Here is a 27,792-nt window from a genome sequence, read left to right on the forward strand (position 1 = left end):
TTTTGTTTCTTTGAGACAGCATTTTGGTATGTAGTCCTGGCTGGCCTGGGCATGGTACTCACATGTAGTCTAGGCCAGCCTCAGAACCATGGCAACCATCCTGCACCAGCCTCCAAGTGCTGGAATTCTAGGTACGAGTCACCATACTCGTCTTCGAAGATATGATTCTGAATCCACAATTGAGTCAATGGAAATTTCATTACATATAGCAAACAAATATATTTAACATCAGGGATGGTAATTTTTGTCATTTGTCATAGACATTTAATGTACTATTTCCCCTTCATCCCTGGGTCTAGAGAGTGAACACAGATGCACATGCTAGGCACACATTCTTCACTAAGAGACAGCCAGAGCCAATATACTACTTGGTTTTGTTTCTTTGGTTTTTTTGTTTTGTTTTGGGTTTTTTGTTTTGTTTTTGTTTTTGAGACAAAGTCTTACTATGTAGGCTTGCCTGGCCTGGAACTCATATTTAAATAGACCAGACTGGTCTTGAACTCTCAGAGACCCGCCTGCCTCTGCCTCTTGAGTGCTGAGATTAAAGGTGTGCGCCACCACACCTGGTCAATACAGGACTTTTTCCAGATCCGTAAAACCTACAGTAAACTTACAGTGCCAGCTAACACTTACGGCCAGTCTTTCACTCAGAAGTGAAATCTACATCACATTAGGGGCTGAGGGATGGCTTAGCAGTTAAGAGCACTGGCTGCTCTTCCAGAGGACCCAGGTTCAGTTCCCAGAACCCACATGGCAGCGCACAACTGTCTGTAAATCTAGTTCCAAGAGATCCACCCAAGGCAAAACACCAATGCACATAAAATAAAAATAAATAAATTAGCCGAGCATGATGATGCACACCTTTAATCCCAGTGTTCAGGAGGCAGAGGCAGGTGGATCTCCGAGTTTGAGGCTAGCCTGGTCTACAGAGTGAGTTCCAAGACAGCCAGGGCTACATAGAGAAACCCTGTCTCAAACAAAACAAAACAAAACAAAACAACAAAATTAACAAAAGTCTATGTCCAATGTCTCTGCTGTTTTCCCTCCTCCTCCGTACTGGGTGTAACTGTCAGCTCACCCTGTAAGCATCCCAAGCTAGCACTGACATGGACTGCAGGTAAGGAACTCTTCCCTCGGAACAACTGACTGACACAGAAATCTTTACAAACACACTCAATAATATTTTTTAATTTTTGTTTTGTGTTTTGTTTTTTAAGATGGGCTTTCTCTGTGTATCCCTGGCTGTCCCAGAACTGGCTCTGTAGACCAGGCTGGCCTCAAACTCAAGAGATTCACCTGTCTCTGCCTCTTGAGTGCTGCAGTTAAAAGCATGCACCACCACAGCCTGGCTAATTTTTATCAGTTTTTTTAATGGACCAATAAGTTTAACTAGGGTTAATACAGGGGTATGGATGAAGGGTTATTTGCAGGAGGGGCAAGGCCACTGAAGAAAATGCCTTTCCCTGCCCCAGCAAATACTCAGTGATTCTTGACAGCCAACTGTGGAATAGGAGCAGGGAACTTAATTATAAACCTGGGCAGATACAGCACCTGGATATAAATCCAAACTCTACAGTTTCCTAGCTGTTTGCCTCTAGACAAGTTACCTCATTTCTAAAATAGAAATAGTATTGTCCACCTAACAGAGATCACTCAATAACCTTTGGCTGCTATTACTACTAGTAGTAAGACATGGCTGCTTTTATTTAGAAAATTAATACAAGCAGAAAGATCCAATTTTATTGTGGGCTAATATAACATTCCCCTATTACTCATTCATTAACAAGCATCTCTTACTACAGGTATGTGCCATCCTATTGGTTCAAATATCTCTTTCAAGAACAGATATTTAATAAGTACTCTTAACTCGGAGTTCATGAGTTCAAATCCTGACTCTCGCAGAGTTTTGCACCTTTGGCAAGTCACTAACCTCTCCTCGCCTGTTATAGGAATATTAACGCCTGCCTTCTGGGACTTGTTCGAGGGTTGAATGTGTTAATGTACACACAGTGTCACCTACTGCATTAGGCCCCAGCTTCTCTAGTCAGTTTAGTTCAATATTGCACACAACAGTGTATTAGGCATTCTCAGGAGACAAGGTTAGGTAATCACAACTCTGGCTTGCAAGACTCTGGAGCACAGGGCTGAGTGTGCTGGCCCACACAATTGGGAGGTAAAGACAAGAAGATGAGACTTGGCTACACAGTGAGTTTGAGGTCAGCCTGAGCTATAGGAGACCCTGCCTCAAAAACCAAACAACCAAGAGTTTTGAGGCCAGTGAAATGGCTCGGTGTGTGAAGACATCATCCTACCAAGCCTAACCTGACTTGGATTCCCCTGGACCCACACAGCGAAAGAAGAGCACCAATTCTGCCAGATTTTCCTGATCTTCACAGGGAAACTATGGCATGTCTGTCACACATAAACACTAAATTTAAATACCTGGGAGATAGAATCAGATGAACTCTGAGTTCAAGGTCAGCCTGGCCTACACAGCCAGCTCCAGATCAGCCAGAGAGCTACAGAGTGAGATCCCCCCATATGCCCCCCCAAAAAACCTTAATGTAATAAAAAACAAATTTGGGTGGGGGGGAAAAAGAACAATACACTTTAATAAGAGGCATAATATATACATTCAGCATTAAAGTAGTAAGATATATTAACAAAGGTATCAAGATGGATAGATAACACATATAATCTGTGTTTAATGTTTAAATTTTGCACATATATATCTGTATATATCTTCGATATAACCAAGTGTCTTATAAGTGAGTATGAGGGCTGACAAAATGGCTCAGCAGGTAAAGGTGCTTTTCACAAAAGCCTGGTGTCCTGAGTTTGCTCCCTGGAACCCATAGAATAATAAGAACCAACCCCACAAAGCTGTCCTCTGGCCTCCAAATATACACACACCTCATCCCCATCATGCATAATACAGGATAAATGATAACTTCTGTAAACATGAATATGACCACACATAGTTGTGCATCCCTTTAATCCCAGTACTAAGGAAGCAGAGGCAAGTGGATTTACTCTGAGTTTGAGGTGAAACTGGTCTACATAGTGAATTCCAGGCCAGCCAGAGCTACAAAGTGAGACCTTGTCTAAAAAAAGGAACAAAGAAAATAACCATGATACACAAGAATGATTAGACGAACATATAGTCTGTATAGGACAAGTCAAAGAAATATATGCATTTATGATGTGTTGATACCTGTTCTAACCCAGCACGCCTGCCCAAGTGCTAGTTGCTATACCATACAAAGACCAAGCAGTCCCTACTTTACAAAAAATTAATGTGGGGGAGGGGAAAACAATTTAATCTGCATTAGTGTTATTAGAGCACCAAGCAGGAAAGACTAGCCGTTCCAAGCCCCCTTACCCAAATAAGCCCCAAGAACTGCACGTTACCTTAGGCCATCTGGGAGAGCTTCATCTGACTTGGAAGCACATAAAGTAGAGGATTCCGAAGGACTGGGGGCACTGGCCCCAAGGCCAGCTACCTCAGGGGCCGCCATCTGCACTCTGGACATTCAGAAACAAAGAACAAGATACAAGTTACAAAGCTGAGGACTTTCTTCTGCAAAATGCCCACTGTATCAGTTCCTCCAAACACCAAGAACTAAGGCTCTGAAAAAAACACCGACGAAAGAGTATTCTGCAGGAGGGCAATAAAAAAAAAAAAAAAAAAACCCACTTCGTGCCATATGTCCCAGCCAGCACCAACCCTCAGGAGCTGTCATAGGTACATAAATATCTAGGAGTCAATGCAAAGCTTTTACTTTCTCTCTTGACAGAAATACTGTCATTTAAAATAGATGACAATATGATACGAATTTTCCAAATGGTCTGCCTTGTCTATTACCATTTATAAAAGATGACCTTTTTGGCCCAGAATCAATAATATGTTTACAAATCACTTTTTGGCTGTTGCAGTCAGGGCATTCTCTATTAATTTAAGAGAAGGATTTTTTTGGGAGTTGTTTCCAAGAACAAGTCCTACCATACTGGACCATCTCCATGGGGTGTCTTTTTATCCCATCAGTATCCCTTCCCTATAGATGGGAATAGTCTGATATCTGCCAAGAACAGATTATTAGCAAGTTACCACTGTGGCAAAACAGGTTGCTACTTGGTTACTCCAGAGGAAAAGGAGATGCTGAAAAACATGGTAACTCAAGTAAGGGAACCCGGGAAGACGCCTTTTTATTTTTATATTTAAGAGCGCCCTTTTTGCTGCAGAATAAACTCGGCCTTCTACTGTGAGAAGAAAAACTAGGTGGTAAAGGTAGGATTAGTTCACATTCCCGTTTTTATTTTGACAGTACCACAGGAATACCTCTGAACCCAGGAGAGAGCATAAGAGCAAATACCAGGCTGAATCAACAGTCACAGCCCAGTGCCTCAGTTTCCTCTCATAATAAAAAGCTCCTGGGGGAAAATGGGCCCTGAAACGCCATTGCTGTCTCGGATGCAAACATTCTGCCTCCAACAGGGAACAAGGTCTGGGTCACCGGTGCTCGGTAAAGGAAAACCTTAAGGCAAGGGTCATCCGTGAAACTCCGCGGCTAAAGCCCAAAGCGAGAGAGGGTGGGGGGTCGCACATCTGGCCGGAGAGTCCAGGATACCCAGGGGAACCCTGCAAGCCGGTGGCGGTCACCAGCCAGGCGGCGACGCAGAAGGGGACAATGGGGGGAAGCAGCGCCGGGTGGTCGCCGCCACTCGTCCCAGGAGACGGCCGCTAGCACCGGCCAGCCGCACCTCCGCCCCTGCCCCTCGGTGCTCACCGGCCGCCAGCCCCCAGCTCCCCCCCACCCCACCGCGCCGTCCCACTCCCAGGCCGGGCTCCCGCCCCTGTCCCCGCCGCCCCCTCCCCGCCCCCCGCCGCGCCCCCTCGGCCCGCCGCCCCGGCCCGCGCGCCGCCCCGCGCACACACCTCCCGCGCCGCGCCCCCGGGGAGCAAAGGCGGTGGCGGAAGGGGGGGGGGGGAGGGAAGGGACGCACCTGAGCGGGCGGAGAGGGGGGGAGGGGGCGGCCGAGCCTGGGGGAGGGGTCGAGCGCCGGCCCGTGCGCGCGGCACCTCCCACTTCCGGCGGCGCGAGCGCCGGGGGCGAGGCCGGGGCGGCGAGAGGAGCGGCCCCTGCGGAGTGCGCGCCGCCGCCGACGGCGCCCTCTGGCGGCAGCCACGGGCAGCGCCCGGGCAACGGGGCCGCGGCGGGAGACCCCGGAGACCCCGCGGAGCCTGAGGGAACCCGGTGGAGGCGGACGCCGCTCTGAGGAGGTGACGGGGACGAGTCAAGGCCATGGCCGCCCGAGGGAGAAGAGCCCCGAGGGGTGTTTAGAGGTCGGGGCCAACATGGTCCTTTCGGAGGACGCCATGAAGGACGAGGGCCCTCTGGCGGAGGGGCCCTGTGGCGGCCGACTGGAGGGCACCCGGCGCCGAAGCCCGCCCGGCCCGCACGAGCCCGTGGCGGAAGCCGTCGGCGGGCGTCGGCCCGAGCGAGCGCCCGGTGCTCGGCGCGCTGCGGGGCGACAGGTCGCAGGCCCAGGCGCTGATTGGCTGCGGCGCCGGGCGGAAGTGATGTTGCTGTCAGTGGCTCCTCCGGCTCCCGGGAAGCCGCGAGTTTCCGCAGGGAGGCGGCGGCGGAGGAGGAGGAGGAGGAGGAGGAGGAGGCGGCGGCGGCGGCTGTAGGTGAGTTGGGGAGTAGGTGTAGCGGGCTGGACCTCGGAAATCGGGGTGGTCCTGGGCTGGAGCGCTCGGCACATTGCCGAGGAGGAGCTGCGCTCAGGGCACCTTGGGACCTGGCGTGGGCGACCCCAGCGGGACGGGGCCTCCGGGTCTTCGGTTCCGGACGGCATAGGTCTTAAAGAGAGGGGGGCGCATTGCACAGCAACCGAGGCCGCTGGGAGGGGCCACCCGTGAAACTGAGGTTCTGGGCTCGACCTGGTTCCTTTGAGCTTGAAGGACAGCGGCTGAACAGGGAGATGCCCTTCTCCCTTGAGAACTAAATGCTGTTTTGATAGGCCCAGCAGTTGAGGGGACGGGGGCCCGCTCTCGCAAAGTACTTAAGATTTCTTGCCCGGAAACCTTGAGAATAAGTGCTGCTGTGTGCCCCAGGGCGACAGGAAAGCTCGGGTTCTCTTCCAGAAATCTGTAGGGGAACCTACATAGACTGTAGGAGCCTGCCTGGGTGAATGAGTGAGTGCTAGCTAACCAGAGTCTGGATTTACTTACATGCAGACTAGGGAAGAAGACACCTGGATAGCCTAGGAGAATCGAAGCAACTCAGGGGCAGGGAGGAATGTAAGAGGGAGGATGCCCGAGAACTTAAGGGCATAATGTCCCACACATGTAACCACAGCAGTAAAGAGATAGAAGCAAGAGGATCATGGGTTCTCAGATGTTTATATAAAGAAACCCTGTTTAAACACACACACACACACAAAAAAAAAAAAAAAATACAGAAAATCAAGGGAGAGGAATAAGCTCCATTAATGGAAAATTTGGGAAGAGGAGTGCTTGGTGACATAATTTCTCTCCCTTTCCAAGGAGTCTTTGGTAGGACAGAAGACCTTTTCTAGAATGTTTTAAGTTGGCCCCATCTAGTGTGTGTCTGGGTACTAAGACTGCTCCAGGATGGGCTCAGTAGCAGCAGTGGCTTCTCAGGGAGCTCAGGCGCCCACACGGGCCTTGTTCCTTAAACCCACAGTTGCTCACTCGTTCTGCTTTGGCCGTTCTCCTCTGAGTGGTTGAAATCATGGTGGAGCATGTGCGCTCACTGAAAAGCCACCCCGGAGAGACAGGGACAGCTCTCCAGTCCTTCTTGCCGGTCATTTCCACGCGTGCATTTCTGCCTGTTAAGTTCTGTTCTCCGCTCTCGCCCTCCTTCCCCACCTGGGCTGCTGGGGGCCGGACTGCCAGTTTCCTGGTAACAGGATGCTAGTGTTTAAGTCCTGCTAAGCTTTTAGAGAAGCAACTGAGAAGAGAATGACGTGCTAGGTCAAGAAGTGGGGTAGCGGGGCTTTGTACTGATGTGGCCTTGTGACGGGGCCCTTCCAGTCCGTGACTCAGACCCCTGGAAAGGATACTTCACATTAGGTCACCTGTCAGTCCTGGCCTTCACCATAGCTCCTGCTTTGCTGACTTTGGTGAGACACCTTTTTCCCCTGATCTTGGGGCCCACAGGTCTGCAGCTTGTGCTCCCAGTCAATACTGCTCACAGTGAAGGTGACATCTTTCCTCCAGTTTCACAAAATGAATGTGACGTGGTTACCCAGACCAAGACCTAAACTTCGCAGAGAGCCCAGGTAGGAATGGGGCCCCATGGTGGGAGTCAGAAGTCAGCTGGGGAAAAGATTATGTGGTCTCTAAATAATTAGAGGGAGGTGGAGCTGGGTGTGGTGGCACACACCTGTAGTAGGCAGAGGCAGGCAGATCTCTCTGAGTTTGAGGCCAGTCCGGTCTACATGGTGAGTTTCAGGACAGCCAGAGCTACGTGGTGAGGTCCTGTCAAAAAGAGGGAGGTGAGCTCCTGATGCTGTCAGTCCCGGGAGTGATGTGTACTTTGAATACCCCGAGTGAACAGCCTGAAGCCCATGAGCACCTGGGTGATGCCAGGCTAGCAGGGATGGTCCGTTGTGCCATGGGAGGTCATCCACTGGGGTTAGCCCTGGCTCATACTCCAGCTTGGGGTTAACATCTTAATTAGAGGCAAATGTAGTTGGTGGGGGAGGGAGAGACTATGAATATCAAATGACTAATCACTTGAAGGAAGTAGGTTGGGCTTTCCAAGGGGAACACACTGACAGACCACAGTCACTCCTGAGATTCCTGCAGTTTCTGCCTCTTTCTTTGCTGATGTCCTTTCCCTTTGTCTGCAGCCTGCTGTTCTGATGCCGAAAGGGAGGCAGAAAGTCCTACACTTGGATGCCCCCCTGGGCCTGCCCATCTGCCTCTGGCTGGAATTAGCCGGGCTCTTCTTTATGGTTCCCTGGGTCATGGGCCTGTCAGAGGCAGGTGGGCTTGACCCCTTGGGTGCAGGGGGGCTAAGCTGGGCCGTGCATCTGGACAACCTAGGAGAGAGGAAGGAAGAGAGTCTGACACAGCAGGCAGACGCCGTGGCCCGGGCAGCAGGCCTGGTGAATGCTGGGCGCATTGGAGAGCTTCAGGGGCACTACCTCTTTGTCCAGCCCGCTGGGCACAGGCAAGCCATGGAGGTGGAGGCCATGCGACAGCAGGCAGAGGCTGTGTTAGCCAGGCACGCAGCTGTGCGCTGGCATTCAGAGCAGAGGCTGCTGAAGCGGGCCAAGCGCAGCATCCACTTCAATGATCCCAAGTATCCGCAGCAGTGGCACCTGGTAAGTGCAGTCAGGTAGACGGGGGCTGCTCTAGAGTGCTTTGACTGAGGGCGGGGCCGTGTCTGTGGGCTGGGAGTCAACTTTGCTCTTAGTCCACACCCTCCCTGTCCGCTGTGCAGAGCAGTGCGGTGCTGAGGGTGTATGCGCTCTCTGTGGCCCTGGACCTGGGCTTCTATTTTAGCCTCTACTTTCCAGCGCTCGCTTGCCTTTGGCCGGGCTGCCTCACCTCTCCGTGCACCCTATAAAGTATACTCAGAGAGTTACCGTTAAAATGAGTAGATGTGAAACACTTAGAAAAGGTGTTTTACACATGGTAGACCCTGTTAGGTATACGCTAGCTGCTAACCTTATTGTGTACTAATTACCACTTAGCCCTAGCAGCCATTTCACCCCGAGTCACCCACAAATGATGGCAAAAACCTTCTTGGAGACCAAGGAATGGAGGGGAAGGACTCTACTGTCCATTCCAGGCTCTGTTCCCCACTAACCTCTTGGTCTATAGCCTCTGTTTGGCTCTTCGGTAGAAGCCAAAGGAAGGGCTAGCTTTACGTTGTACCTCTTGGCCGAGCTGTGTGTCCCTGGGTCTCTCTGTCTCTCCTACAGAACAATCGACGGAGCCCAGGCAGAGACATCAATGTGACAGGTGTGTGGGAGCGAAATGTAACTGGGCGAGGGGTGACAGTGGTGGTGGTGGACGATGGAGTGGAGCACACCGTCCAGGACATTGCACCCAACTATGTGAGTGGCCTGGAATGACCCCTTGCTGCCACGTTGCTCCTTCTCTTTGGTGTTGCCTCCCTTTTGTTGCCTTCCCTAGAAGGGGTTGAGCCAAGCCAAACAGCCTGGGAGGGGGTAGTGTTGTTCCCTCTCCTTTCTCAGTCAGCTTTCCACACTGGCAGTTAAGGCCAGAAGGTGACTTTCCAGGCAATGCTTCCTGCTTCCTGTTGTTGCTGCTTCTTCCCTGGGGAGCAGGGAGTGGCCTTATAGGCACCTGCTTTCTCTTCAGAGGTTCTGAAAACTTCTGGCTAAGGTGTGTCTTTAGAGAATCTGGAATCTCTTTTATCACGGGTTTCTCCCCAGCAGTGGGCACAGTCCTATACTGGCAAGCCTTGGCCCTCTCACTTTTTCCCCAGTGTCCTTGGCTCATATCTCATAACCCTTATTTGCTCAAGGTGATGGACTTGCTAACTCTGACTTAGATGTGGAAACTCCCAGTTCCTTGTTCTCCCTGACAGTTCCTGATAGTAACTGACCCATTCTAACCAGTAAGTGACCACTTGTTGACCCCTCGATGTTTCAGAGCCCAGAGGGTAGCTATGACCTCAACTCTAATGACCCAGATCCTATGCCCCACCCTGATGCGGAGAATGGTAACCACCATGGGACCCGGTGTGCAGGAGAAATTGCAGCTGTGCCCAACAACAGCTTCTGTGCAGTGGGTGTGGCCTATGGGAGCCGAATAGCAGGTAACTTACGCTTCCTCTATCTTTGGGGAGCTCCTGGGACACAATGGTCATCCTCTACCCTCTTCTCCATTCTGAAATTTCTTTTTCCCGTCAATGTCTGTAGCCTAGAATAAGGCATAAGAGCATAACAAGTTAACTAATTCATTGACTTTTATGGCTGTGGTATTCTGCTCCCCCGCCCAGACATGGATTCTCTGTGTAGTCCTAGTTGTCCTGGAACTGTCTTTGTAGACCAGGCTGACCTCGAACTCAAAAAGATCCACCTGCCTCTGCCTCCCAAGTGCTGGGATTAAAGGCATGTGCCACTACTGCCAGCTGGGTGTGGTATTTCAAATGGGCTTTTTAGCAAGAGTATTTATTTTACAGTATAAAACAGGTAAATGTGGAAATGCTTGTGTTGTGGGCTGGAGGGCCCAAGCTGCACCTGCTCAAGTCTCCTTCCCGTTTCTGATCATGGCTGAACTCAACAGTGACCCACATCACTGTAACAACTCCTGCAACTTGACCATGCTCTGCTAGTGTTTTCCTAGTCTATGAAGAGCCTTCTCATCAGTTTGCCGCCTTCCATGACTCATCTATGGAGGCGGCTCTCTCAGTCCCACTTCTCCAGTCCCCTGCTCTCCATTCTCTCAAGAGAACCTAGTCTCCAGCCGAGGTAGTTCTGTGTCCTTTCATCTCTCAGTCTTGTGAATCAAGGGGAAAGGATGAGCACTACCCCTGAATCCTGACGAAAGCCTGGGAACTTACAGCCCCAGAAGGAAGGCTGCCTGTAACCCTCATGTTCTCCAGCAGGGGGCCTCAGCACTCTGCAAATGAGACTACAGAAGAGGCTAGAAACCTTCAGGGTCCAAGCCCCTTCTGTATTCCCATTTGTCCTTAATTTGTCACCACACTGTGGCCCACTCCATTTTTGAGGGAGAACTTGAGCATCCCTGGGGGTAGCAAAGATAATGAGTGCTACTCACTGAATTTCTGTATTGTGTCGAGACAATAGGTGTTTCATATGAAATGCCAAGCTAAGGGAAATCTTGGATGACCTCCATTCTAGCCTAGGGCTTCCCACCTCTCAGGAGCATTAGATCTGAGTTCAAGCATGATCGTAAAAGACACTTTTGAAAGCTAGGCATGGTGCTATATACCTGCCTGTTCAAAATCCCAGAATGTGGGAAGTAGAGGCGGGAGGTTTAGGGGTTCATCCTCTGCTGTGTAGTAAGTTTAAGGCAAACCTGTGCTTTCTGATATCCTGTCTTTAAAAAAAAAAAACAAAAAACATTTTTGAAATATATATATATATCTCATGTAAGAATCCAAACTACAAAAGAGGGGTTGGTGTGCAGCTCTATAAAGTGCTTGTCATGCAAGCATGAGCACTTGAGTTCAATCCCTGGACCTGGGTAAAAAGCTGGAGACGATCGGGTGCTTTTGTAATTCCAGCACTGGGAAGACAGAGAGAGATGAATTCCCAGGGCTCACTGGCCGGCCAGCCTAACTTAATTGGCAAGCTCTGGGTCCCAGTGAGAGACCCTGTGTCAAAAACAGCAAGGGTTCTGAGAATGATACCTAGATAGACCCTTTTGCCTCCACACACACATTTATGTACATATGCACACTAATGTGTTCACACTCCTGTGTGTTGTATATGTTGTATACATATATATGTATATGTTGTACACAAAAGTACAAAAGAACATAGAGGAAAAAGTAAGTTTTCCACACATACCTCCCTGCCACCTGGCACCCCCCTTGGAGAATGTGCACTATTTCTAGTTTCTTGTGGGACAAGCATCAGTGAGGAGCTGGTGTACCTTCAATGCCTAGGTATCCGGGTGCTGGATGGACCACTCACAGACAGTATGGAGGCTGTGGCATTCAACAAGCACTATCAGATCAATGACATCTACAGCTGCAGGTAAGGAGAGCTGCAGGTGAGAGGGTGAGAGCCTGGAGTGTCTGGGACCTGTCTTCCACAAAAGCATAGCAAAACAGGCTGCCTCCGGCCTACTCAGCTGATAAAACTGTTTACCTCCTCATTTACCTAGATTCCCCAGCCCCTGGGTGCTCAGTCTTCAACCCCTGCCACTCTAGTAGTCGGCCTGCAACACAAAGAGTGCCCCAGCATGCCTGTGTTGTCTAAACTGACAAGGCTCTTGGAAGAGAGTGGGCTGAATCTCAGTGCCACCCTTCACAACTGCACTGGAAGCTTAGGACTGTGGGTCAGGTGGCCGGATAAGAGGAATTTAGGGTGGGTGGCCCCCATTCGTATTGATAGAGCCTGTTCTTCCCTGACTAGTGCCTTTCTTAAATTCTTTTAAAGTTTAGTTTATTTTTAGTGGGGAGGTGTTGCATGCCTGTGCCATGGTCGGAGGACTACTTTGTGTAGACAGTTTTCTCCTTCTACTTTTATATGGCTCCAGGGATCCAGCTCAGCCACTAGGCTTGCCCAGCAAGCCTTTACTGCTGAAGCATCTCATAGGCCTACTCAACTCAAGAACCAAGAACTTGCCAGGCATAGTAGTACACACCTTTAATTCCTCACTCAGGAAGCAGAGGCAGGTGGATCTCTGAATTTGAGCCAGTCTGTTCTACATGAGTTCTAGGACAGCCAGGACTATATAGAAAGACCCTGTCTCAACAACAACCAACGGGGGGGGGGGGGGGGGGAACTTGGAGCTGGAGAGATGGCTTGGTGGCTAAGAGCACTTGATGCTCTTGCCGAGGACCTGGTTTTGGTTCCCAACATCCACATGGTGGCTCACAACCCTCTGTCACTCCAGCTTGAAGGTATCTGACACCTGGCCTCGGGCACTCTATACATGTTGTGCTTGTACATTCAGGCAAAACACTCACACACATAAAATAAAATTTAATTAATAAAAATATTTTAAAATGTATGCAATCTGAGTATCTCTCATCTAGCCTAGTAGTAGATCTGTAGATCCCAGCAGTGACACTGTGTATCCCTATTCCACTGTGTATCCTGATTCCTGGGACCTGAGGAAGGGTAAACAGTATGAAGTCATCCTAAGTTGGGGACATTCCAAATAAAAGAAGAACCTTAGCATACACTTTTATTTTTCACTTTGGAAGAAAATGGACCTTTGGGAGAAGAGTGAAAGCTGCAGGCAGAAGAGTGGCTTGATGAAAAGGGAGACCCTAGCTGGGTAGCCCCAGCTTAGTTCCACTCTTCCCTTTGCCTATTTCTTTCTTTTTTTTTTTTTTTTGGTTTGGTTTTTCGAGACAGGGTTTCTCTGTGTAGCTTTGCACCTTTCCTGGAACTCACTTGGTAGCCCAGGCTGGCCTCAAACTCACAAAGATCCGCCTGCCTCTGCCTCCTGAGTGCTGGGATTAAAGGCATGCGCCACCACCTCCCGGCCCCTTTGCCTATTTCAACAGCTGGGGTCCAGATGATGATGGGAAGACAGTGGATGGTCCTCACCAGCTTGGAAAGGTAACTAAGATGCTTGAAGTCTGGGAAACTTGACATCTCCTTCATTTAATTCTAGAAGAAGCACCAGTCAAACCTCTTCCCAGCAGCCCACACTCATTATATGCCCACATCACACCAGTTAGCATAGCCATGCCGTCCATCCTTTCAAGAAAGAGTGTGTGCCTTGCTCAGGATGGGGCATGTGGAACACTGATTCTCAGAGAAAGGAATGGAACCAGCTTGTTTCTCTTGGATCTCATTCTGGGTTTCTGTTCCTCACCCTGCTCTGTCATCTGATAAGCAGAATCTATCTGAATATCTGTCAAACACTGTTTAACTTGTAGCTTTCTCCCACCTTATGTCTGTGCCTAAATCTCCTTCTCCCTTGCCCAGTGCCCTTTCCATTTTTCTTTTCTTCCCAGAAGTGGGAGGAGAAGAGTGATAGGTCCAATAGGTACGGTTCTTTGACTAATAGCCTGACATTTTTGTTCTTCAGGCCGCCTTACAACATGGAGTGATGGCTGGTCGCCAGGGCTTTGGGAGTATCTTTGTGGTTGCCAGTGGTAACGGGGGCCAGCACAATGACAACTGCAACTATGATGGCTATGCCAACTCCATCTACACTGTCACAATAGGTAGTGGTCTAGAGACGTCGTGGGAATGGAGCCAGTGGGTGGTTTTGCATCTCACTTCACTCTTTATCTAAATGTGTAACCATGATCTTTTCTTGGAGATCAGGGAGAGCTAGCCCAGCTCCTGCAGGCTCTCAGAGCTTCTCTGGGACATGTTCAACCATTCCCCAGAAATCACCCACCTGTCTCCACTACCATTGTGATGGGTTTGACCTCCCCTCTGGTCTCTTTCCATGGCCACTGGCTTGAAGCTGGCTCTGCCTGCCCTTTCACCTGAATGAAGGTCTCTTGGCCTGCGCTCCTAGTCATAGAGTTTGTCATTCCATTTTTATTATTATTTGCTTATTTGACTTCCTACCTAACAGTAGGCTCTTTGGCATCAGCCTAGTAGTGAGTCTCTAGGTCACAAGGGAGTGTCCCCACCCCTCTACCACTGCATACTGCCTCCTTCCTACCCCTTCCAGGATGTGGCCTTTTCCATATGGCTCTAATGCCTAATATGTGTGACTCACAGTAGATGTGAGTGAATATTGAAAACAAGTGACTAAGTACAGAGATGGAAGGCCATTGATTTTGCCTGAAGCCTATGGGAAGAGTGGTACAGCATAAGAATTCCCCTGCCATTGGAGGCTACCTGCCCACATGCAGAAAAGGACTATTGTTCTTTCAGCTCAAGACAAACCCGTCCCCTCATGATGAAGGCAACTCAAGAAGCAGGTGCTAGCCACAGGATCCACTCCTTAGGTGAGCTCCCATCTCATTTCTTTGTGCCAGGTGCTGTGGACGAAGAGGGGCGGATGCCTTTTTATGCAGAGGAATGTGCCTCCATGCTGGCAGTTACCTTCAGTGGTGGAGACAAGATGCTTCGGAGCATTGTGAGTGCTTTGGGGGCCCTTCTTACAAGGTTTCCTTGCGGCATCTATGAGGTGGGGGGGGGGTGGTTCAAGACAAGGGCTCACTCTGTAGCTGAGGCTGGCTCCGAACTCATAATAAGGTTCAAATTGGTCTTGAATTTACAATCCATTTTCCTGCCATGGCCTCCCATGTGTTGAGATTACAGGTATGACACAGTACACCTGGTAAAACATTTTTTTCCATCCTGTTCTTTGAAATAGGGTCTCATATAACCTAGGTTGGCCTTGAATTCACTATGTAGCTGAGGATGACCTTGAATTCCTGATCTTCTTGCATTAGTGGTTTTGATCTTAAACTTTTTAACTTGGTAATGGGATCCTTGAGGTAGAATTCGGGCTTTTACTACTTTTTGTGGGCTGAGGTCATCACCACAGTGCTGTTCAATCCTTTTATAAATACTGACTGCCATGTCCAACTTAAGAATAAAGGCAGTACTTATCGTAAGGTTGCACAGGATAGGAAGTTGGAACTGGCCTGTGTCAGTGTGACCCCATCCTTCTCTACAGCTCTGATTAAAGCCAAAGCCTGAGAATGCAACAGGGGAATGGAGCTTCTCTAGCCCACATAGTCCTTGAAGGACTCAGGGACCTCTGCTGGGCTCCAACCCAGCCACATAAATCAGGCCTCTGGATCACAGTCCTAGAGCACCCTGGATGTCGCTGTTGCCACTAACAGTGTCAAGTAAGAACAGAAGACTCCAGGCCAGAGTTGGGCAGGAGCCAGATGCTGTCAGCCAGTGGCCAGTTGGGAGGTCTCTGGGGCCATTGGGAATTAAGCAGCTTCATCTTCACACAGGGTTATGCCAGGAAATGACTTCTGGTCAACACAATGTTCCAAGGCTGTGGGCCAGTTGATCCCCACTCCAGGGAGAACAGAGAAGGGAGCAGCCTAAAGTGAAAAGTAAGAAGCTTACAGGAAGCCTGTGTTAGGAAGAACAGGAACTTGTTCTGCTCTTTAGCACCTGGCAGAGCTCTGGGACCCACCCAGTCTTGCCCCCTGCAAGGGACCTAAGAAGGCACTGTAGCAGAATCTTCATTGTTATTCAGCGTAGCCTAGCTTTGCCCTCCCAACTCAGCTCAGCTTCTCACCCTCACCCCCACCTTCCATCTGAACTATAATTTGTCCACATTTGAAAAGTGAGTGTGTTCAGCCAAGTTCCCATCTTTGGAATGCCCTTGCTTTGGCAACCTCCTGTTTATGTGACCAGGCATCTGGATGGAGCTCTGCCTCTGAGGGTAAGGGCCAGGGGAATAGACTTCCCACCATCTGGCTTGTTGCCCAGGGAGCTTCCCTAGATTTTCCTAGTGCTCTGTGATGTTCTTGCCATTATGGGCAAGTTCACAGACTTCACATCTGTACTCTAGACTATCACTGTGAGGCTGTTTCCTTAACAGGAAAAAATCAATCTGCTCCCTGGCACCAACCAGACTTCCTTTCTCGTTGAGACTACAATTTGGCATGTTCTTCCCTTTCCTTTGAAAGTGCACAGTGTCTGGGTGAAAATTACATCTTTTGGCAGCTGCTATAACAGCTGCCAACAGGCTGGGAATACGATGGAGAGAGGCAGCTCTTGGTGAAAGTTGGCGTCCTGGTATCTGACCCAGAAGAGAAGACTGAAAGAAAAAAGTTCTAGCCTGTACTGGCTTTTTGTGTGGAAGCAGGTTTAAACAGGGCTTGCTCAGCTAAACATTTGATGTGCTTTTATTGGTGGGACATGAAAAGAACTTGAGACCAAACAGATACTGTCTTTTCCCGACTTCCATGTCTTATCTGAGAAACATGAGTAGGAAAGAGGGACTCACGGAAACCCAACCAAGACACCAACCAGAGCAGGAAAGCAGCCTGTCCTGTGGTAGACCAGTTGGCAGAGAAGCCATGTAGACAGTGAAACTGCAGCAGGCTTCAAGCAAGGCTGCAGTAACCTTCTTGGGGAACATGCTCTCACCAGTGTCTGCCCCAGCTCCAGCTAGGGCCCAGTAGCAGCTCTGGCCACTTTTGTCTCTGGCTAGCTGGGTTATGAATAGTTGGATAGAGAATTTTGGAATGAAGTGATAGAAATAAAAGAGAATTTGAGGAGCAAGAGTCAGGAAACTTATGTGTACCCACATCTTCTCTCATGCCCCATCATTTCCTCTTCCTACGGTTGTTGCCCTAGAATCACTCCAGTTCCGTCATCTAAAGATCCCAAAAACCAGAGGATTAAGGGGCTCCTATCTGGCCCTCTGTATGTGGGGAAAGTTACAGCTCTCAAAAGGGCGGGGCCACCTGTTTGGAGGACTGCCCTTCCCCTCCTCCAGTGTCTAACCCTCCCCACTCCTTACTGCACTTGGCAGGTGACCACTGACTGGGACCTTCAGAAGGGCACTGGCTGCACGGAAGGCCACACAGGGACCTCCGCTGCAGCTCCTCTGGCAGCTGGCATGATAGCCCTCATGCTGCAGGTGCGGCCCTGCCTCACATGGCGGGACATCCAGCACATCATTGTCTTCACAGCCACCCAGGTTAGAGTTGGCAACTAGCTAACAAGTGCCCAGCCCCACCCCATTCCAGGGTTGGACTATCGGGAGACTCCAGACTCCAAAAGTCTCCAGCATTGGATGGGATATGTAAAACACTTTCATGGTGGGATATGTAGAGCATGGGTGTGAGGACTCCATCAGTGTTACAGAGCAGAGCTCACTCATTCCTCTTCTGCTAAGGCCATTTATCTAAGATGATCTCTGACAGGGCAGTCTCACTTGGGAGCTGCTTCTCTTGCTCCCTCTCAGGAAGCAAGCCACTCAGGTCGTGAGATCATGGGGCTTTGACCTTTTGTCTCAGCTTTTTTGAGGGACTCCATTTCTAGTCACATCAGTGGGAAGGTCTGGACTGGCTCAGTTGGTAGGTGAGTGGAGAGAAGGGAGTCAGGCAAGGCTAGAGATTCACCAGGACCTCTGTTCTTTCAGTATGAGGATCGTCATGCAGACTGGCTCACCAATGAGGCTGGCTTCAGCCACAGCCACCAGCATGGTTTTGGCCTGCTCAACGCTTGGAGACTCGTCAATGCAGCCAAGGTGAACGAGGTGTTAGCCTGCATAGAGACTGAGGGAAGGCTACCTGATGCCTCCACATTGCCTGGCACTTGACTGCTTTAGCCCTCACCCTGGCTGATAGTCATCTTATCAGTGAAAAACAGAAGTTCCCAAGCTGTTAGTAGAGTAGGAGAGCTTGAATGGTGTCTGGGCTGTCAGTGGTTCTGGTTCTCTCCTTCCATTCTGGACATGGCCATTTCTCCTGATTCCTTAACTTGATGGTCTCAGGAGCGTTTGGGGCTCAGAAGGAACCTCGGGTAAAAGGGTGGGATGACAGGAAAGCCAGAGAGTTAGGCCTTAAAGATCTTACTGAGGTGTGTGTGTGTGTGTGTGTGTGTGTGTGTGTGTGTGTGTGTGTGTGTGTGTGATTACAAGAAGCTTTGTTTGTTAATACTGTCCCTTACTTTCCTTGAACAGATCTGGACGTCTGTCCCTTACTTAGCCTCCTATGTCAGCCCTGTGCTGAAAGAAAATAAGGCTGTCCCTCGGTCCCCCCACTCTCTGGAGGTGCTATGGAATGGTAAGCCTTCAGCACAAGGGGTTAGTTAATCTTAGGTCCAGGGCTTGAGGCGGGGGATGGGGAAGCTAGGCTAAACTCATCCTCCCTGCCCAGTTCTCCCCCTTCCTTCAGGAGCTGAGCTGCAGCCAAACCTGTGGAGTTTTCTTTGACCATTTTAGGGCATGTTGCTGCTTCTGAGTTGGCTGGCCCCCTGGCTGCTTAACAAGACCTTTCTCCTGAGTTCCTAATAGTACGGAGGAGCTGTGAGCAATGGGCTAGGAAGGCAGTGAGTAGAGTGGGAGTGGGGCTCTGGGAGCCTCAGCAGGAGCTGAGAGAACTTCCTTGACTTTCAGGCTAAGATCTTGCCAAACAGCCCTATCCAGCCGGGTGGCCTCAGCATGAAGGGGAAGAATGCGAGACTCTGGTTCTGGAGCTCCTCCAGAGAAAGCCAGATACTATCTCCTAGGGGTGGGAGAGAGGCATAACTATAGGTCCCCTGGGCTTGGGTTGCCTGCCATCCCCTGCTCTTACCTCCACGGCTTCCCATTATAAGGTCTGTGAAGGAGTGAAGGGCATCTTCTAAGTCAGGCGTGGATGAGGTTGTATGTTGAACATAGAGGCGGAAACCCTTCCGAGAGAATCGGGAAGCTAGAGCCGGGCCTTTGGCCCAGTGACCCTCTGCCTGCACGGTTTTTGTTGTTTTGGTGCTTTGCTAGAACCCAGTGCCTCGTACATGCTAAGCACATCCTCTGTCCCTGAGCTATCCCCGGCCTCTCTGTGTGCACATTCCCTAGTTGTTCCTACCCTTAGTCTTTTTCCAAATTTTGACAAGCAGGGTTATTTTGCTACTTTTTGTGAATATTGAGGAATGTTGTGCTTCTTACTGATGTCAGAACTCTGTCCTTATTTTTCTGTGCCCCTTGAAGGTGTTCAAACCAGAGGCATGGTGTCTAGGAGAAGGGATGACCAAAGGATGGACTTTGGGAGGATAGGGCAGCCTCTCTCCATGGAGGCTTCGATAGAGAGGTTGAATGCTTTCCTCCCTAAGCATATCCCACTCTCACTAGTTTCCCTGTGCATGGAAGGAGACCTAGGGCCTAGAGAACACGTTTTCCTGTAAAAATCACACTGTCGTAGGAAGGGCAGAAACATCCCCAGGAATGTAGTTCTGGGAAGCCCCTGGCTCTCACACACTGTCTTGGGGATTGTGGGCCTTTAACCTTTACTCCATCCAGGGCTGTTCCCTGTCACTTCTGTCAGATGAGCAAGTGGACTTGGAGGGGCAGAGACCTCTCCAGCTTGGTTATCCTTTGCTTCCCATTATCCAAGAAATGTTTCCCCTTAAATCTGACATCTTCCATAGGCCATAAGGCAGCTGGCAATTGCTTGTTGGTCACTAGAACTCTAGAAGGGGTAGATGTTCTGATAGAAGGAGGGTAGGATGCAGAGGGAGGTAAAGATCCAGGAGTCTGTCTAGTGGAGTCCTTTACCAGGTGATAATAGACATGCCCGCTTCTGAAGCCAGGGAAAGAGACTTCTTGTCCTGAATACATTCAGCCCTCAACAGATAGAACAAAATAGAACAGGAGGTGTGAGCCTGAAGGCTGGCTTGGTAGTCAGTCGAAGGAGTGAAATTCACGTGGTACGGAACTGAGCAACTCAGCCCGATAGTCTAGACACCCATCCCCTCCAATCCAAGATGGTCCAAACACATCATCCCTGACAGCCATAACTGATCCCGATGCCTTATAACCCTTACAGCCACAGATAGCACAGACCTTATTCCCTTGAGCCAAGCCATAGTCTTCAAGCAAGATCAGGCTAACTCGAGGTCTGAGACTGGACGCAAACTTTTTAAGAGGTAGAGGGAAGTTGAGCATGATGACACCTGTCTGTAATCCTAGCACACAAGTTCTACTTGGTTTATATAGTGAGTTACAGGTCGGCCAGGCTACAGAGGGAGACCCTGTTTTTAAAAAAGAGGAAAGGAGGCAGGCAAAAGGAGCTGAGCATCCAGACAGTAGCAGAAAAGGTGAAATGACCTTAAAGGGTTGAGATCATTGTTAATTAGGCCTTTTAGCCATAATGAAGATGTCCAGATATATGTGGCTGTTGAGTCTGTCAAACATTTCAAATGTGGCTAGTGTGACCAAGGAACTGAACTTTTTTTCTTTTTCTTTTTTAATTTTTTCCAGTCAGGGTTTCCCTGTATAACAGTCCTGGCTGTCCTGGAACTCACTCTGCAGACCAGGCTGGCCTCGAACTCATAGAGATCCACTTATATCTGCCTCCCAGGTGCTGGGATTAAAGGCATGTACCACCATGCCAGGCAAGGAACTGAACTTTAATTGCATTTAGTTGCAGAGAATTTTTAATTTAAGCAGCCTCGTATGCCTAGACTATCATGTTGAGCTGAGCAACTCAAGAGCAAAACAGGCTGGCATTTCTTTCCACTGATAGTCAGAGAGGAGGAAGGAGCTCACACTGGTTCTGAAATCCCTGTCAGGGACGGGAGGAGAGTGAGCCTTGCCCGAAGTTTCTTCTCCACTGAGTCTGTCTAAGATTCCCGAGATACTCACCTGCCCTTTGTCCTCGTGTGCAGTCTGACAGTACCAGCTGATTGCTGCCCACATGCTAAGTACTGTTCTCCACCCTTCCAGGACTCTGTTTGTGTGGACTCCCTTCTTCCCTTCCTTCTCCCTTGCCCTCCAACACCTGATAGCAATTAAACCCAGGATCTTGTTCGTGTGAGGGAAGTACTCTCCTAGTGAGCTGTATTCCCTACACACTCCCTTTTTGGTCCCATCCATCTAGAGACGAGTTTGGAGTTCCTCCTTTTGAACCTTCTTGTGGTGCATATACCTCTAGGCAAATACTCATACACATAAATAAATCTTTTTTATTTTTATTTTTTTAATGTATTTATCTCTGGGTTTTTTTGTTTTGTTTTGTTTTTTGTTTTTTTGTTCGTTTTGAACAGAGTTTCTCTGTAATCCTGGCTGTCCTGGAACTCTCTCTATAGACCAGGCTGGCCTCAGACTCAGAGATCCACCTGCCTCTGCCTCCCAAGTGCTGGGAGTAAAGGCAAGTGAGTGCCACTATGCCCAGCATACCACCAGGCTAAATCTTTAAAAATACTAAAATAAAAGTCAAACAATAAAGAGGGTTTAGGATAAAGCTTTGGTAGGGCACTTAGCATACAACAGACCTTGGTCCAAATCTCAGTACCACAAAAGGAAAATTCGGGAAATACATGCTGTGCTTTTTGATAGAAAAATGCAAAGAATGATTAGGAAGGAATGAAGAAACAATAGAGGATATAGACAGCTTTCTCAAGTCTGACGGTAAAGGAGTAATAACATGTAATACTTCTGTAGCCTTGATACTTGCTAAGTGCTGGTCTGTACACTTGAGATGTACTAGCGACCCTAGGGCCAGGTCCTCTCACTAGCATGAGTATATAGATCAAGTGCGAACTCAGTTTTCTGTGCTAGGAAGTGACAGCTGGGGTCTGAGCCCAGTGAGTGGCTCTAGAGTCCTGCTGCTACAGCTGGGGTTGGTTTGGTGGTTTGTTTGTTTGTTTGTTTGTTTGTTTTAGTTTATGTGTGTTTTGCCTGTTGGTGTATCTGTGCACCACATGTGTGCCTGGTGCTCTCAGAGGCCAGAGGAGCACATTGAATCCCCTGGAATTGGAGTTCTAAACAGTTGTTAGCAGCCCTGTGAGTGCTGAGAATTAAATCCAGGTCTTCTTGAAGAGTAACAGCACTCTTAACCACTGAGCCATCTCTCCAGCCCCTGAGCCCATGCTTTTGACTAGTAGGCAGAGGGAAGTGAAGAGTGGAAAAAGGGCTTATGCATGTTTGGTCAAAGTTTGTTGTAGTAGATAGGATATAAGCCCAGAGATCCAGCCAAGGAGATGAATGACTGGGCTGGTATTTGACTCTTGCCAAAGACTGTATGAAAAGGACAGGAAAGCAAAGGGGACTAGAGATGTAAATGGAGTGTCGGTGAGAAGAGCGGTAAGATGTTAGAGAGCCAGGAAACAGGAATGGAAGGGCCGTTTTCAGACACGGTAGGACAGATGAGATTTGTGAAAGCACACTTGTGCCTGCGTGCCCAGAGAGGCAAGGTGGGTAGTAACCAGTGCCTACAGGAGTCGGGGGGCTTTCGTTTTTACTTTTGTTCATCTCCTTTTCTAACATACTGTTGACTAGTTTATACTGCTTATGTAATAAGCAGCCCATAGTGGCAGTTACTAACCCATGCTGAAGTTAACCAGCCTGGGGCATGGTCTTAGATGTAGCTGGGTGACATGGGTGGAGAAAAGTAAGTTAAGACCTTGGGAAGACGGTTTGTGTAGACATCAGTTTCTTAGTGATGAACAAGAAATGGCACTCCACTGGGCATGGTGGCGCACGCCTTTAGTCCCAGCACTCCGGAGGCTGAGGCAGGTGGATCTCTGAGTTCGAGGCCAGCCTGGTCTACAGGGCGAGATCCAGGACAGCCAGAAACTAACTGGAAAAAAAAAGTAAAGCCTTTCTCATCTTAGCTTCTGTTTCCCATACTTCTCGGTACTTCTTTGTCTTCCTTGTCTGTAAAATTAAGGTGTCACTCTTTGTCTTATGTGTTGGGAAATTAATTCGAGAAGGGATACTTTAGGAAGAATTATATCTCACTGCAGTCTAATTTCCTAGTCCCCAGTTGAGTCTCCCAGTTTGTTAGTTGAAATAATTATAGAAAGTTTCGAAATAATGAGCAAGTAAATCTCATGTACCTTTTCCCAGTGTTAATGTCATATAATTATAATTCAGTATCAAGGTCAAGAACCTGATGTTGGCACAATCCATAGCACATGATCAGTTTTACCAGTTTTGCATGCATTCAGCATCTGTGTGTGTGTGTCTGTCTGTCTGTGTAGCTCTGTGATTGACCGTGTCTGTCTGTCTGTGTGTGTGTGTCTGTCTGTGTAGCTCTGTGATTGCTCATGTGTGTACTTTTGTAACCACTGCCACAGTCAGGATCTGAAGTGTGCTGTCCCAGGACTCCTTTGTGCTGCCCCTTTCCCACCCTGACATCTGAGAACAACATTGTTCTCTGTCTCTACAGGTGTACTACTTAGAGAAAGTCAGACGAGTCTAATTGTGAAGTATAAGTCCTTGTGAGATTAGCTTTGTCATTCTGCGTAACCTCTTTGAAGTAGATCCAGTTTTGTAGCTTATAAATTAATTACTATTGTATTGTCTTCCATATATGAGAATTGTTTGTTTACCTCTATCTTTTTAGTGCCATTTCACCTTCTAGAATGTCCTCTGCTAGTCTGAGGTGATTTCTTTATTCAGCATATCTCACTGCTATCTAATATGCCCCGTATCAATTATGTATATCATGTATCATTTTCTATTTGCAGATAAAGGTAGGAACTATACACACTTCTCTTTGTATTTCCTACATCTCGTGCTGTACCTGAAATGTGGGAGGTGCATAGTGGATGGGTTTTGGATGAAGGAATGATGGGGTTCTTACATCATCTTGGCCTCATTGTCTCCCTAGCTAGACCCTAAGCCAGACGGGAACTTGACTGCAGCATTGCATTCCATTTTGTAGTCTACATTGTGCCAGAGATGTTTGTATGTGGATTCAGTACATGTATACCTTTGTATATGTTGGGATGAAATGAGGGCGTAAGTGTTTATGGGCTGGTTTCCCAGCTGCCAAGCCTGACTTCCTACAGTCAGCAGGATGGACCTGGAGATGTCGGGGCTGAAGACCCTGGAACATGTGGCAGTGACAGTCTCCATCACTCACCCACGACGTGGCAGCTTAGAACTGAAACTCTTTTGTCCCAGTGGCATGATGTCTTTGATCGGCGCACCCCGCAGCATGGACTCGTATGTACACCTGCCCATAGCCTCCTGACCTCTCTTCATAATAAGGGCTTTCTCAAGAGGATGCTAACATTGTCCTAAGAAACTGCACTTGTCCTTAGCAGCTGGAAACCATGGAGCATGTTTTATTCAAGTGTTTATAACATACTTGGCATTATATTCTGCATGCATTCCCCTAATCCTTTGGAAAGCAAAGTGTAGTAGTATGGTAGCTAGAGTTCTAGCACTGGGGAGGTTGATAAGACAGGAGGATGATGACTTTGACATGAGCCTGGTCTGTCTAGAAAAACCCAGTTTCAAAAGCCAACAGCTGAAGGCATGGCTCACTTGTAGACATTCATTCAGCATGCTGGGCCCAATGGCTAGCAAGGCGGGAAAAGGAACAGCACACACCATAACTTTCCAAGTTAAAGGTGGAAAAGGAAAGAGTTTAAGAACAGCTAGGGCTTTATAGCAAGCCCTGTCCAAAAGAGAAAGAAACTTAGATCTGTGGGTTTCCATGTTGTCCTTAACTACACAAGGACACAAGTTCCTCACACCCCGAGATCCCAGGAGTGGGATGACACCCTCCCAAATGCTTATAGTTCCTTCCATGTTCCTGGGATAAGGGTCACTGTCCATGCCAGGCCATCCATGTGTTCTGCTTTGCTCTTTCCCAGGGATCCTAATGGCTTCAATGACTGGACCTTCTCCACTGTGCGGTGCTGGGGGGAAAGAGCAAGAGGCATCTACAGACTGGCTATCAGGGATGTAGGTGAGCCCTTCTGTCTTATACTTCCTGGTCCCCTTGAGTCTCACACTCCCCACAGGAAGTGTTCCATGGGTAATAGGTAGGGTTGCTGTTGGTAAAGATGGTACATGCCAAGAAGTATGTCCTATCCTGAAAGTAGGCATTGTCCCTAAATGCTCATTTATACTGCCTCTATATTCCTTGGAGAAGTGACTGATCCATTTTTCCTCAGGATAGCAACAAATATTCCTTGTTGAAACCACATTTCAAGCCCTTTCACATATAACCATCCTTCGGCCAGCCCTGATAGGCAGGTAAGGGCAGGACAAATTTTCACCATTTTGCTTTTTAGAAAAGCTGAGGTCCTTAGGCTTGAAGTGACTTATTAGGATCATGGTAGCAGTGAAGGTCACAATGGCAAGACTACTGACTGTCTGCAGTGTCAGTGTGGAGACTGGGAATGGAACCTGCCTTTCCAGCTTCCAGTCAGGTTAGGAATTCACTTGATGGGCAGCTTTTAAACCTTGAATTTGACAGGAGGACATGTTTTCCTTTGAAGGAAAATCCCAAATGAAACCCCAGAGTATGGGAGGCAAAGGCAAAACACTGCTTCCCGTATGCCTTCAACCTTTCTGTCCTGTCCCTAGAATGCCCCATGAGGTACTTCCGCAGGACCCTTGGGGTCTGCGGGACACAAACTATAGCAGACTGTGTGGTCTGAGTCTCCTTGGGTGGCTGGGTGGGCCAGGCTCTGCCGTTCTGCTTGGCCAACAGTCCACAGCTCATGGCTACCCACTTACTGCCCTAGGAGATGAGCCGCTCCAGGTGGGCATCCTCCAGCAGTGGCAGCTGACCCTGTATGGCTCCATGTGGAGTCCAGTAGACATCAAGGACAGACAAAGGTAGGTTTGGCTACACCCATCAGGAGAGCGAGGGAGATGGCTCTTATGGGGTGGGCAGGAGGTGCCACCGAGGGAGCCCCACCTTCTGAACCCCAGCTGTGCTTCGGGCTTCAGCCACTGTCAGGGGTCAGGGACTAGGAACCCGGGGTACTTCTGCCCTCTCTGCTTTGGGGCTTCCCTCCCTCTTCAGCTGCAAGACAGAGGGCAGATGGTATAGGCGCCATGTTAGTAGTCTGTTCTTGTCTTTTCTTCCCTGCAGTCTGTTAGAAAGCGCTATGAGTGGGAAATACCTGCGTGATGACTTCACCCTGCCTTGCCCGCCTGGGCTGAAAATCCCTGAGGAGGATGGTTACACCATTACCCCTAACACCCTCAAGGTACAGAGCCAGGACTGCAGCTGTAGCTGGCAGGACTATCCTGGGAGATTTGGTCCTGGGGTTACTCCCTGTGAACTGGCAATGAGACGTTGGAGGACATGGGTCCCTAGCATCACTCCTAGCCTATTAGCTCCCTCCCTGTATGTGAGGAAGGCGATGGCGATGGGTGGGTTGGGAAGGTGGTCCCCAGAAGGGAAAGACTCCCCAGGCTCATGCTCTGGGCTAGAGCCTGTCACTAACACTGTCTGTGTTTGTCTTTTCCCTAGACCCTGGTGCTGGTGGGCTGCTTCACTGTCTTCTGGACCATTTATTACATGCTAGAAGTATACTTGAGCCAGAGGAACATGGCTTCCACCCAAGGTTGCAGGAGCGGACATTGCTCCTGGCCCCAGCGGAGCCAGAACTCCAGGGAGGTGGGGACAGAGCTAGAATCAATGCCTCTATGCAACAGCAAGGACCAGGGTGGAGTGGAGTCAGAGAATGGGGGCTGCACCACCACCTCTAGCTTCCTGGCCCCAGAGGTACTCAGTGAAGGAGACTGGAATCTGTCCCGGAGCGCTAAGAGTCTCCTGGACCATCCTCAGCACCAACCCCCAGACCTGCTACAGGTGAAGGATGGACAGATCTGCTGACCCCAGGGCCCAGCGTCCTCCATGTGCAACAGGCTCCTTCTCGAACTGGTGATGAGGCTTCCAATCACGGATGCTCAGGAGAGAAAATGGTCCTGATCTGGAAGCCAAGGCCTCTGAAGCATTCTTGGTACCCTCAGGAGGACGAGGGCCATCTTAAGAGCAGTGGTAGAAGACTGGTGATCATAGGTTCCTCTAGCTGAGCTTTGCTGATAAGCCTTGGACAAGGGATTGGCACCTACACCAGGCAGCCCTTGGTCTCACCCCTCTGAGGCTGGTCAGTGATCTAGGCCACCAAGACCTCCACCCATTCGTGAGTTATGCAGACGCCTGTGTACCCACGAACACTCTCAACAGAAGTGTCATTGTACAGAGGGCCCAGAGGAGGGGCTGGCAAAAGCCTGGGCATGCCTAACTCAAAAGCAGCTGCTCCATTACCCTTTGCTGTGCATCTGGTCCGAAGCCAACCTCAAACCTGCCCTGTCCTTCACCTCCACACTCCCTTCCTGCTGAGGGTGAAGCTCCCGGGAGACTGGGAGGCATGTGATTCGCAGCACCCCTGCTGCCTCACTGGGGAGGTTGTCTGGTAGGACTGCAGAGAGCTGAGACACTAATGTCAAAGACAGCTTGGGAGCCACTGCCTGTGACCGCCCTGTCTTCCTCTGCAAAGTGCTCAGGGAAATGGCCTTCATTTCCAAGGCCAGCTGTCTGCCTGACTTTTCCTCCATTCTTGGCCTTCTCCCCTTCCCATCTTCTGAGCTGATTGTTAATCTGAATTTTTTAATGCTTAAGATTTGATTTTTACTTTTCACAGCAACATTTTGTTGAATTTTTTTCTGCACAGCTTTTCCAAAATAAAAACCAGAAGTATAAAAATCCAAACAATTCCACCACTTCCCAC

The 27,792-nt window shown here is 49.2% G+C and overlaps 2 protein-coding genes across 12 annotated transcripts in view; one reads left to right on the forward strand and one right to left on the reverse strand.

The window, feature by feature from the left end:
* The window catches only part of Rnf214 (ring finger protein 214), a 37,919-nt gene extending 32,414 nt beyond the window's left edge, over positions 1 to 5,505 (reverse strand). For 2 of the 9 annotated variants that reach the window (XM_076576187.1, XM_076576186.1), the window contains exons 1-2: positions 5,005 to 5,139; positions 3,412 to 3,525 (exon numbers count right to left, since the gene is read on the reverse strand). In XM_076576187.1, the coding sequence (XP_076432302.1) occupies positions 3,412 to 3,518 (107 nt within the window). In that variant the 5' untranslated portion in view covers positions 3,519 to 3,525; positions 5,005 to 5,139. Of the gene's footprint in view, positions 1 to 3,411; positions 3,526 to 4,373; positions 4,777 to 4,936; positions 4,978 to 5,004 lie in introns of those variants that run through there. The other 7 variants (XM_076576185.1, XM_006989839.4, XM_076576182.1 and 4 more) reach the window with 6 other exon arrangements.
* Positions 5,506 to 5,510: 5 nt separating this feature from the next.
* Pcsk7 (proprotein convertase subtilisin/kexin type 7) lies at positions 5,511 to 27,776 on the forward strand. Of its 3 annotated transcripts, none has more exons than XM_006989846.4 (17): positions 5,511 to 5,692; positions 7,187 to 7,308; positions 7,882 to 8,358; positions 8,962 to 9,096; positions 9,659 to 9,824; positions 11,643 to 11,733; positions 13,218 to 13,272; positions 13,748 to 13,886; positions 14,658 to 14,758; positions 17,132 to 17,299; positions 17,744 to 17,851; positions 18,287 to 18,389; positions 24,100 to 24,256; positions 24,913 to 25,007; positions 25,792 to 25,885; positions 26,145 to 26,262; positions 26,529 to 27,776. In XM_006989846.4, exons 3-17 carry the CDS (start codon positions 7,894 to 7,896, stop codon positions 26,892 to 26,894), a joined length of 2,361 nt encoding a protein of 786 aa, XP_006989908.1. In that variant the 5' UTR covers positions 5,511 to 5,692; positions 7,187 to 7,308; positions 7,882 to 7,893; the 3' UTR covers positions 26,895 to 27,776. The 3 variants fall into 3 exon arrangements, with proteins under 3 accessions (XP_006989908.1, XP_042136754.1, XP_015863595.1); XM_042280820.2 differs by having other exon boundaries at positions 5,563 to 5,692; positions 17,132 to 17,239; XM_016008109.3 differs by having other exon boundaries at positions 5,563 to 5,692; positions 8,191 to 8,358.
* Positions 27,777 to 27,792: the final 16 nt, after the last annotated feature.

Source organism: Peromyscus maniculatus, chromosome 7, assembly GCF_049852395.1.
Source record: "Peromyscus maniculatus bairdii isolate BWxNUB_F1_BW_parent chromosome 7, HU_Pman_BW_mat_3.1, whole genome shotgun sequence".
In the NCBI taxonomy this organism is placed as follows: Eukaryota; Metazoa; Chordata; class Mammalia; order Rodentia; family Cricetidae; genus Peromyscus; species Peromyscus maniculatus.

Coding starts and splice junctions, on each gene's coding strand:
- Pcsk7 (XM_006989846.4), top strand. CDS start 7,894: ATGCCGAAAGGGAGGCAGAAAGTCCTACACTTGGATGCCCCCCTGGGC. Junction 9,097..9,658: donor AGGACATTGCACCCAACTAT/GTGAGTGGCCTG, acceptor TCGATGTTTCAG/AGCCCAGAGGGTAGCTATGA. Junction 24,257..24,912: donor GCACCCCGCAGCATGGACTC/GTATGTACACCT, acceptor GCTCTTTCCCAG/GGATCCTAATGGCTTCAATG.